Raw genomic sequence first — 12,146 nt, forward strand, 5'->3', positions numbered from 1 at the left:
GATAAGTTGAACACGACAACAATACATTTACAATAGAACCCAAAAGCTATGTTATCAATTCATTAGCCACAAGCCCCAATTTTGGGTTCGATCCAAACTCGATTTAGATTTTGGTTCAGTGAGCTTGGGGGGTCATTTAGGGGACAAAAAATGACTGGGGGTTCATCTCGAATGAATCTAGACAATGGATCCATAGTTGTATCCTTTATTGCTAGTAGATCACTTCTTCCCTTCCCATCTGGCAAGTTAAAACAGGTTGAATCCTATCCATGCCGATTGAAATCAATATCAAATAGCTCAAGGATGGGAAGTAGGTGGACAGTCCTTATGGAGGTCCACATTTTTTTGTTCGCAATATAGAACCCTCTTTCATCCCCTAAATTTATATAAATGGATATCAGAAATATTTTTTATTTTACTATATTTATTTTTCATTTATTAAAGAAAAGTTTTGTGTATGTAATTTTTATATGTTTTTGTATGGATGAACACTAAACAAACCTAACCTTTTTTTTTTTCTTTTGATTGAACTGGATGAATATTAGAACCAGTAACTTAATCCAAAAGTGATGTAAAACAAAAATGTAAGAATGACATAATAACACTTTTTTGGATTGAAACTGTTGTAAACAATTTTTTCAAAATTGAAAAAAACTATATGGTTTTCTTTTACTAAGTGCAATTTTAATTATATATTTTTAATTCCATCGTTTTTGAAGTCTGATCTGAGGAAAAACTATGTAGTTACTTTTTATTTCTATTTAATAACCAAGAGGCAAAACATTATTACATTAGACAACTCAGAAAAGGAATATAGAATATATGAACAAACCCTAAGGCATACAGTTCTTTGCCACGACTCTGCAATTCAAGTTTTTGGATGTTATACTGATTTTTGTGTGGTAAACTTTAAGTGTTAAGTTCTTATATCTCTTATTTTCGTTTAGATTATCCTTTTTTTCATTTAAGCTCTTTGTATGTTTCTGAAAAACATCTTGGTGCTCCATAAGAAGTTATAGACAGGCTTTGAGGGTTAATAGGATTTGTGTTCATTGAAATGATTGACTGATTGCTATTTATTAAAGTAGAGGGAAATGTGTTCAGACTATGTGAATTATTTCTCCTCATTAATTTTCTTTATCCTTGTCTTTATTGTTTTGCAGTCATTATAGTTACAGCTGACCTCCACATCACGGGATTATTTCAAATACATATCTTGTACAAGACATTAAAATGATTTCAGCAGTTTGTTGGGTTCCCAAGGGCATTGCGAAGCCTTTACCAGATTCTGTTGAGCCTCCTTCTCAGGAGGAAATCCAGGAACTGTTGAAGTTGCCAGTTGAAAGTGGCAGGTTGGGTAGCCATTTTGATTCTTTTGTTCCCATTTTAGAAGATGATTCTTCTTAAGTTTAAAAAATAAAAAAAATAATAAAGCTTTTGTTTAGACTCTGATACAAGGCAACAGTCTTATGATAAATTCTGAATTCTTTGTATTTTTAGACAATAGTAGCATTACACTTAGGAAACCTGCGATAACCCCTGAGAAATCATCATCTATCTCATTTGCTGTGCAGTTTCCCAAGATTATCAAAAAGTGGTTCTGATTTTTTCTTTCTTTTTACTTAAATGTGTACCTTTCTTTTTTTCTTGTCTCATTTTCACATTTAGGAGAAGAAAAATAAAAACATAGGAAGATAGAAATTTTTTAGTATAGGGTCAAGGCTTGGACATTGTAACTTTTCAAGTTTAAGTTTAGTCAAGGCTCGGACATTTTAACTTTTCAAGTTTAAGTTTGAATAGATTCAATTTTGAGTATATATTTTAAACCCTAATAAGGGCTTTTTATTTTAATTATATCCTAGTAAGAGTTTGGTACAAAACACTAGGCAGCCTTCAAGTTTACGTTTGAATAGATAAAATTTCAAACCCTAATAAGGGTTTAAGTACTATCATTATTAGGGTACTCAAAAGAACTGAATGTTCCCATTGAGAATCAAAACAAGTGATGCAAATTTTTGTTATGCTCATTGCTACTATTGAGGATGCAAGTTTTATTATGATACTGAATGTATGGACATCTTAATTTTCAGAGATTGTATATTCAAGGAAAAATGGTGCATGGGTTACCGAGGATTCAAGCAAGGGGAAATGAAGTGTGCAAGGGTCTTGCATGTTTTGTTCCATCTCTTAGCAGCTCTTGACATTTCCTGACTCACAACGCTTCGTTTTCTTTGAATAATCCTTGTGACCCTTTGGCCAGTTTTAGACCCACTCTAATTCACATTTTTGTTTTGTCGTCTAAGTTTCCCTAGTGTTGTGACCCTTCTGCCATTTTTAGACCCACTCTAATTCACATTTTTGTTTTGTCTTCTAAGTTTCCCTATTGTTTTATGTTACTCTTTCTTTCTGATTAGAAAATTCTCAATTCACTTTATGTCTTTAGCATAAGCGTCTCTTTCCTCTCCTATAATTTTTTTTCAGGTACGATCTTGGGACAAGGACTCCCCTCTACGCAAGAGGCAAACTATCGGTTGACTCCTCTAACTCAAAAATGGTCAACAAGGTTCTAACATCATTTGTATAGAGGGGGCATTTTTATGCAATTGCAACCCACTAATTGTTTGTGAGTGGTGGAATTGCTGGCCTTTCTGGATTCTTCTTATCCAATTATTGCTTTGGGCTTAGCTGCAGGGTTGTTCTTGGTTTTCTGATGGCAATCGATTGGCTGCCTGTCACAACTTCCACATTTGCTTTCCTTGTTCCAACAACTGATTCAGTCTTCTTATTTCTTGCTCATATTCCTCATCCTGGTAGTATCTTCTTTCGTGTTTTTTTTTGACAAAGGGCTTATTTTGATGTTTATCATTGAATGATTGTTCTTCTTTACCATGACATTTTTCCCTGTCCTTGTATCATTGTCAGTTTTTTTGTTGTTCTGCTTTTCTCTCTTGGCATGTAGATCATGAAGGACAATGTAGTGTCTTTACAATATTCTAGATAAGTTTATCATTAATGAGTCAACATGAGTAATAATGATCAGGCTGTCCAAGACAGCAGCTTAAGGCACTTGGTTTTTTTGGGACTCTTGTTGTAAGAATGTTAAGTTTATGGCAGTTGCTCTTATCTTTCTTGGTTGAATTCCACAGTCCCTTGAACTGATTGTCTCATTCATGCTTAATTATATATCTCTATTGTGATATGACGTTAATTAATGTTGTTGACAACTTTTCTAACTGATCCAAATTCGTAAAAGGAATGTTAACACATAATAACAAAAGAATAGAACATAAACATGTACTAGTAAGTGGACACAACATGGAATATATCAAAGCAGTGAATGCTTGTAGGCTTGTAGCTATTTACCTTGATCAAGATTATTGTTCATATAAGAGGATTAATTGAGAGGTGTGCCAGCTGGACCACAATTGGGTCAATGCTGATCAATTCTCAGGTAATTGAGTATGCTACTCTATTGATCCGTGTATTTAAGCAAAATCATTTTTTGGTCTCATCACAAATATAGATGATTACAAAATCTTTATTAAATGGCTTACTATGTCATGCAAGTTGTCTGTTTTCCTATTCTTTAGGTTCATAGAATTCTGATTAGTTTCCCTGTTTGGCTGCTGATTTACTCTATTGAAACCCTTTGTGAACGCAGTGATGACAATGAATCTAGTGAGGAAGACAATAACAGTGAGGAAGAAAATGAAGGTATGGTGGTTGAAACCAATAAGAGTAAAGATGCAGTAGCAATGGCACTAGCAGCAGCAGATGCTATTGGAAATAAATCGGTAGAATTTCCGAGGGAGCTGAAGGTTGACGAGATTGCTGATGGCCTTAAAGAACTTGACATGGAGCATTATGATGATGATGATGATGAAGGTATATAGTTTGACCATAGTTCTTACACAAAACTATTCAATGAAGCCCAGGGATTTTTGCTAGATACTCACATACACGCTGCTTGATTTTTAACTTTTAAGAACCGTTTTTATAACTTGTATGTTTGATTTCCATGAGAAATATGCAGCTTTTAAAGCAATTATATTAAGGGCTGTTGTTGGAAAAAATTTCAGGCATTGATATTTTTGGGAATGGTTCTGTTGGTGGATTTTACTGCCCAAGCAGTGACATGGGCAAATATCCCTCTGCAGTTGTAAGTCTTTTAATCTAAAAGTGTTGGTCAATTCAGAATTTCATACTAACTAATAACAATTCAGAATTTAATACAAAATAATAAATGGTTGCATGAACAGCTCTTGAACGGCTTCATTTCATTGATTACATTGTAGGATGATGATGAAGATGAGATTGAGGACATGACAATAAAACCTTCCGACCAAATTATAATATGTGCTCGCAATGAAGATGAAGTTAGCCATCTAGAGGTAAGTATAAATATCTATATATTTTCTTTTGATCAACTTGTAATCATTTGCTACTCTTATTGATATTCAGGAGACAATTGTTTTGTTGTTTGGGGATTGGCAGATCTGGGTATATGAGGAACAAACTGAAGAGGGTGGTTCTAACATGTATGTTCATCATGATATCATCTTGCCAGCCTTTCCTCTTGCCCTTGCTTGGCTGGATTGTAACCTGAAAGGTGGAGATAAAGGTATGTCATTTGATTTTTCCTTTTTATTTGTAATATATCAATATTTCATTTTTTTCCTTAGAAACTGATTGGGAAAGAATGATACAACAAATCTCCCCCTGTTTGGTAATTTGGTTGTCCTTGTCCGTGTGAATGTTGGGTCTTGGCACCTCTGTATAGAATCTAGATTATTGCATCCTCAAAGATCAATGTGAAGAATAACTATCTATAACAGAGCAGCTTTAAGGCATATATTTCTTCAGAAAGATAGACCTCAAATAAAGTTAAGATTGGCTTCCCATCAACTTGAACACATTTTCAAAGACTTCATGTTAGGGGAAAGTCTTTCCCTTTAGTTTGACCAATGCCCTGAGGCTAATGAGATACATCTTATCAGCATCCCACAGTTTTGTGGCTGCATACTTCAGTGACATCTTGGTTTGTAGTGGATGTGAGAAGAGCACATGTAGCATTGGACCCAAGCTATGTCACAAGGTTCGAGTTCGAGTTCAAATTGGGCAACAAAAAAATTCAAATGAAATTTGAGGGGAAAAAATCTCGAAAAAAAGATTGGATTAAGTTTGTCTTATATAAATTTAATTTTTTAAACATAAACAATAAATTAAAAAAGTTTGTAAGTCTGCATTTGTCTTTGGACATGTAGTGTCGCGATTTAAACACTTCGTTGGTGAAGCGGCCACCAAGGTTCAATTCCCTAGGCCATTGTGCTCGCAAGGCCTTGTGCCTTCGTTGGGTCATTGTGCTCGCGATTTTGAACAAGTGAAGTGTGGGGATGAGGTCCCCCGTTTGTGGCCTCACCGGTTCATAGCTCCGGGTCAAACGTGTTCACGTGGAGCCGGAGGGCGTGTCGTGCCAGCGTCACTGGTCACATTAAAAAGTTTCCCAGGCATAGTTTAAAAAAATTAAAAAAAATTAATAAATGATATTATATTAAATTTGAATATATTATATATTTTAATAAATTTAAAAATATAATAATATAAATAAGTTTAAAATTTTAATTTAAATATTATTACTATATAAATCATAAATATATTAAATATACAACTTTAATAAATATATTTGAATAACTATATTGAACTCATATCTTAACATATGTTAGACATTTTTAACATATATATTAATCTACATACGACTTTAATACGACTTTCTTATCATAGAAAAACTCTAATACGACTTTAATTTGCATCAGACATTTTAACATATATATTAAAAATGACGAATCGGAATCTTGCAAAGTACGCTTCGACGCAGAAAAATTTCATTCGCTTGTGCTCCACAGCTCCATCTATGTACAGACCTGGTCTTTGCCCGAGTATGACGGCTGATAATAATTTTTTAGTCTCGACCCCTCTCATCCTTGGCCACATGGATTTCTATGTCCGTGCTTGGAACTGCCCAAACGGGGAAAACATTGAATCGGAGTGGTTAAAAAATGTTTTTTTAATACATTTTATTGGAAAAAAATTATGCCCTATACTTGTTTGAATATGAGACGAATTTTAACAAACTTTAAGTCATGTCTTGAAGTTCACCAAATTTCGAACTTCATGGTCGAAATTCGGCGAACTCTGTGACTTAGGACCCAAGTATTGCAAATGCTCATGAGAAACAATTTATAGAAAAATATACTATATGCTTTTGCTTGAAATTAATTTATAGCATTCTGGTTTTACAGTGGATGGAAGTGGAGTTCAATTCAATTGTGAAAATCAGCCTTTGTAGTGATACTTTATATAATTTTCCAAAATTTTTATGCCTTTTACAATATTATTGTTTTGTGCTATGCTTCTTATTATTAAAATAATATTAATATCTATTCTATAATGGTCATCTTCTGTTCTTAGTGGCCATCTTTTCAGTCGACTTTTTTAGCTATTTAGCTTTTTAGTCGACTTCTTTAATTTGTTGAGTCTTTTAAGTGTAACTATTGCTTCTTTATTAAAGATGCATAGTTAGCTTTTTATTATTTAGTTTTTAAAGCTTTTAGCTTTTTAGTTTTCACTTAAGCGACTAGTTCTTAATTTAGAACCTCGTCTTGTAAACTCTTTATATACTGTTGTATATCGTTGAATAATTAATCCGATTATTTTGAGCAGTCAATTCTTCATGGTATTAGAGTGGGTCAATGGGATTTTTTAAAATCTGGTGAATTTTTTAATAAAAATTCGTAGGCCTTCCTACTTGGAATTTATTTCCAAATTTTTTTTAATGAAAAAAATGTAATTGCTTTTCTTTTTCTGGGGGAATCGCAAGCTAGGGTTTTCGTTAGAATTTTTGGCTGTGTTCGTGTTTTGTGGCTAGGGCACACTATTCTTTGGGTGATTTTTTGCAGATTTTAAATTCGAAGGGTTTTTGGGCTTTTTCGGCATTGTTTGTTGGGCGACGTTTTTCCAAAACCGCGGGTTTCTTCGGCATGTTTTCCAGGATACACTTTCTATTGGGCACGATTTGCATTTTTTCTAGCAACGCGCGTGTTCTGGCTCTGTTATTCCGCGATTTTTTGGATTTTTGGATTTTTGGTGCATTTTTTTTTGTGGTTTCTTTTCTAAGGCGGCGCACGGTATTTTTTGAAGGGTTTTGGTAGTTTATTTTTTTTTCACGTCACGTTTTGCCATGCAGAGGGTTCGCGCGACATTTTGCGGATTTTTTTTTCTGCGCTTGCGATTTCCTTTGGTCTTTGGTGTCGGGAATTTTCGTGTTGGGAACCCATCTGTTTTTCTTTGGCCGCGACTTTCTTCTTTCGCCGATTTTTCATGATTTTCAGATTTCGCGTTTAGATTGGGCTGGGTGCCAGCAACAACTTTTCCATCTGTGCTTTCTGCAACGTTCAGCTCTGGTGCAACAGGAGTATTGTTTTTTTTGATGGCTAGGGTTTGTGGTTTCTCCATTGCCGCGACGTCCTAGGGTTGTGCCCTAATTTTTTTACGTTTTTTAATAAAAAATCGCTAAGTAATTATTTTCTGCAGATTATTATTCATCTGATTTTTTCAGAAAAATTCCAAGTTTCAGGTTTGTAGGAAATTTTCTTTTCTGGTTTTCTAGAATTTTGTGCCTTGGGTTCCGTGCTAGCATTTCATGCCTTGGGTTTTGTTCCTCTTTTTTTGCTGATTATTTTTCTGCCATTTAGGGTTTGCAGAAACAACACCTGTTCACGATATTTGAATATCGTTGCCTTGATCATATTTATTTGGGCAAGGCCTCTTGTCCTATAGGTCCCAGGGTTTTCACAATTTTTTCTTGAAAAATTGTCCATTCAACAGCCTTCTATGCTTTGTGATCCGCAAATTTCCTGTTTGGGAGGTTTTCACGATTTTTACCTAAAACATTGTCTGAGGGTTTTCACGATTTTTTCCTCAAAAATTGTTTGTTGGTTTTTCGATTTTTTCTTCAAAAATCATTTGTAATATGCGAAGTTCGCGTGGGATTTTGTGATTTGTGAAGTTTTCAGGGTTTGACGGTTTTTTCCACAAAAATCGTGCTTTGTTGCAGTCAGTTTTGGGTTGCACTGCTGGGGTGAACATCTGCATCCGTGGTATCTTGCAATCTATTTTGGAGTTGCTGGAGCAATCAGTGCTTAGTACTCTTTTGCAAAAGGGTTTGCCGATTTTTCCTCAAAATCTTGGTTTTGGGCATCAGTAATTCGTGTGTGCTAGATCTCTAATTCGTGTGAGGATGATATCGGCTTGGATAGCTTCTGGAACTCTTGGTCATCTACATTCTGCAGACCCTGGGTGGGTCTTCGTGGCAATAGGGTGTTCTTTGTATTTGTGATCAAAACACTTGTAGTGTCTTTTGTAGGGTATTGAGTACGATGACCATTAGGGAGGGTATTAAAATAATATTAATATCTATTCTATAATGGTCTTCTTCGATTCTTAGTGGTCATCTTAGTTGTCGACTTATTTATCTTTTTAGTCGACTTATTTAGTATGTTTAGTCTTTTAAGTGTAACTATTGCTTCTTTATTAAAGACGCATAGTTAATTTTTTATTTTTTAGTTTCTTAAGCTTTTAACTTTTTAGTTTTCACTTAAAATGACTAGTTCTTAATTTAGAACGTCGTCTTGTAAACTCTTTATATACGGTTGTATATCGTTGAATAATTAATCCGATTATTTTGAGCAATCGATTTTTCACTTATATGTTGTGTAGTAACTTAGCAAATAGGCAATTATTTAAAGAAGCAGGCAGAAGAAAGTAAGAATAAAGAATGGAATTATTTTAATGTCCACAAATAATGAACTTAAAACAAGAGGATTAAGGAATTACATTCTTACAATAGAAAAGTACTATGGTAAAAGATCTCAGGTCATAAAAAGTAACTAAAAACTAAGGACTAAAGAAACATGAACTTAACACGAGGTTAAGCTTTAGAATGATTGAACCCTGAACCGCAAGAATTGTTATACCAATAAAGAACATACAGTAATTACAGAATAAAAAGATATACCAAAGTTTGCACACATATAGTTGAGGTAACTGCAGATTTAGTGATATTATGCAGTGTACATGAACTAGCCATGGTACAGGGAGAGTTTGACAACATGAGAGCTGCCTTTTGTAATCTTCATCCTTCTACATATAGGTTAGTCAACCAAGCAATGTGTCAGCTAGATCACAACTGTCAAGGCACTAGTTGTACTAAAGAAAAGTCAGGTTTGTACCCTCCAAATGCTGACTCATGTTATTTGACAAAATCAGATTTTCATTAGATTTGCATAACATAACTAATGGTTATACTGGGAAAGTAAACATTGCTTTTTGAATGATTCAATTGGGAAACTGCCAAGGTACACTTCCCTTCATCAATCAAATTATGTTGCCTTTCTTTCTTCTTTTTCTCAACCTATCACTAGAATCCTTTGTAATTCTTTAATAAAGAACTCTCCAAATTTGGTTCTACTGCTGAAGCCAACTAATGTTGTAGAAGATTCCCTTGGTGCATCTTGAGTGAAAGCTTCATGTTTCCCAAGTATCTTGCCCTTGAGATTTCAGAAACCAAATACATGTTGGTTTCTTTCATATCTGTGTGGCATATGTATAACCTGATTACTTAAGCGAATATATTGTCAGTAGCAAAGAAAGAGGATAAGTTCAAAGCGTCCCTATTCTTTGGAACAAAATCTTTATTTTGATTCTATGCAGTGTCTTCTGTTCGATTTTTAGGCAAGTCCTTACTGATGCTCATTCAATCTATGACTGGGTCTTTTGTTTGATTTTTAGACTAATGCCCATCCAACTCCATATGTATGACTATGCTATCATTCTATTTTTGCAAATGGTAAAATTTTGATCAGTGAACCTTCATAAGTCCAAATCAGGTCTTACAGAATATCAAACATCTGATCTGAGCCTTTACATTTTTTAGAAATTTATCAAATCTCAATTGTTTAATTTTATTTGTGAAATGAAAAGCGCTAGTTAATCAAAATTGAATGATGATTTTGTTATGGTAAATCGATGTATTAAACAAAGGAGACGAAGGCTCCTTAAATAGATTTACAAAGACAATTTTTCTTAATGAAACAATCATTAACTGAAGACGAATTTAGAAACAATCTAAACTAACTAAGATGACCATTAAAGAAACATTACAATATTTTAATACCCTCCCTTAATGGTCATCGTTCTAACTACCCTACAGAAGACATAATCTGTAGGTCTTCTGGTCACAAATGCATAGAAGGCTGCCCCCTTCTGGTCACGAATGCATAAAGAAAGCTGCCCCCTTCTCTTCAGAATGCTCTGCAAAACGAGCCTGCTGCTGAGAACCTTCCTGATTCTGTAAAACTTCTGGAAATGACCAAGAAAACTAAAACAAACTAAGATTTGTCCAACAAAACTGTCCCTCCCTGTAGCCAGAGATACCAAGAACAGCTTCTCAAATTGAAACCATGTTTTTGAGGAGAAATGTAATGTCCCCTACTAGGAGGCTGCCAATTCCTGTAACTTAATAATAATTCTGATCTGATCTAATTGATGGTGCTTCCACTAGATGCTTTGGATTCCTTTCTTTTATATCTCTCAATGTTTGGGGGAGGCCATACCTCTTCATCATATATGCCCTTTAGCAGGAGACACACCCTTTCACCATTAGCACCCTTTGAAAGAGTGCAACTCTTCATTATTTCCGCCCTTTGAAAGGGACACAACCTTTCACCATCAGATCTGCACTTCTTATTTTAAATCAGATCTGCACTTCCGATTCCCAATTATGCCCTCCTAAAATGAGGTTCTCTTCTCCCTTTTCTATCTCATGTTTGAGGGAATCACAACTTTTCATTCCATCTCTTTTGACCATTCATTAAGTTAATTAAAGTCTAATTATATTGTGATGGCCCCACGTTGAAATATAAATACATAAGAATAAACATAAAAGTTAAATTAAATTAAATATCAATACACTTATTTGGTACTGAATAATCATCCCTTAATTTCTACAGTAATCTATTATGAATAACCATTTATCTTTATAATAATAAGTTATTAAATAAAATATTAATTTGCAGTCAATATTAATTACTATTAAATAACTATTAATAAACACCTAGTGGCAGAACAAATCTGACACATGTCAGATTTGGCTGCCTTTGCATACATGTATAAAAGAAACAAGGAACCATAGAATGTAGTCTTCAATACACGGGAAGACTGCAAATTGTCTTACACCCATTCAAACACTTCCCGTGCCCACCATTCGTAGTGGAATTGCGATGATTGCAGACGGGAGTATATTGTAGCTATTCGACGGGTTAGGTGGTGCAGGAGCACCTAGTTTTAAGTGCAATTTCTTCATTTTGGTGTGTTTGTTCATAACTTGGTTTTGGGTTGGTGAATAAGAGTCTTCTCATAGGTCCTCATATGTTTTTGAAATGCTTTGGTAGGTTGGATGTCCATAGGACAATGCATTTGCTCAATTTTGGCTTGTAAGCCTAAAATGGCATAATCTTGCATTTTGATGTAAAATGTCTTGAATAGCCTTGTTAGGCATTGGGACATGTTAAAGTAGTGGGTTTTAGTCATCTTTATAGGCCAAAAATGGCATATAAATGCCCTGAGCATGAATGTAATGAGGTTGGTGAACGCCTGGAGCAGATTTGAATACAATTTGGAGACCATTTTTGAGTTTTTACCTTGTGTTTTCTAAGAATTAGAGCAGCAGTCTGTACTTAATGGATTGATTGCATTGTTGTTCTTTGATCATTGGTTTGTACATGTTCTTGTAGTGCTCAAGAAGCATTTTGATTAGTTTTGTTGCAGGTTTGAATTCAGTTCTTAATTTTGTAAGCTCTCGGCCTGAGTAAGGGTTTGAGAGGCCCAAACATGGTTTCAGCTTGAAGTCCTTTGAGTTCTTCTCAATAACCCTTGGGACTCGAGCCATGGAACCTTTGTACAGTGTACATAGTCTTTATTTTCATTTGGAGGTCATTGAAAGGCCAATGAGCATCATTTCCTAGGCCGGTTAGGAAATGAGTGAAATTATACAAATGCTTGTAGGGATGAGCAGGGTTGGAGTTGCAGAG

At 34.6% G+C, this 12,146-nt stretch overlaps 1 protein-coding gene across 4 annotated transcripts in view; it reads left to right on the plus strand.

The window, feature by feature from the left end:
• The first annotated feature begins 753 nt into the window (after positions 1-753).
• The window catches only part of LOC131032982 (uncharacterized WD repeat-containing protein C17D11.16), a 67,312-nt gene continuing 55,919 nt past the window's right edge, over positions 754-12,146 (plus strand). The window contains exons 1-6 of one of the 4 annotated variants that reach the window (XM_057964082.2): positions 754-902; positions 1,164-1,352; positions 3,662-3,885; positions 4,080-4,159; positions 4,296-4,391; positions 4,495-4,621. In XM_057964082.2, the coding sequence (XP_057820065.2) occupies positions 1,234-1,352; positions 3,662-3,885; positions 4,080-4,159; positions 4,296-4,391; positions 4,495-4,621 (646 nt within the window). In that variant the 5' untranslated portion in view covers positions 754-902; positions 1,164-1,233. Of the gene's footprint in view, positions 916-1,163; positions 1,353-1,387; positions 3,452-3,661; positions 3,886-4,077; positions 4,160-4,295; positions 4,392-4,494; positions 4,622-12,146 lie in introns of those variants that run through there. The other 3 variants (XM_057964081.2, XM_059210886.1, XM_057964083.2) reach the window with 3 other exon arrangements.

The sequence above is a fragment of the Cryptomeria japonica genome, chromosome 9 (assembly GCF_030272615.1).
Source record: "Cryptomeria japonica chromosome 9, Sugi_1.0, whole genome shotgun sequence".
NCBI lineage: Eukaryota > Viridiplantae > Streptophyta > Pinopsida > Cupressales > Cupressaceae > Cryptomeria > Cryptomeria japonica.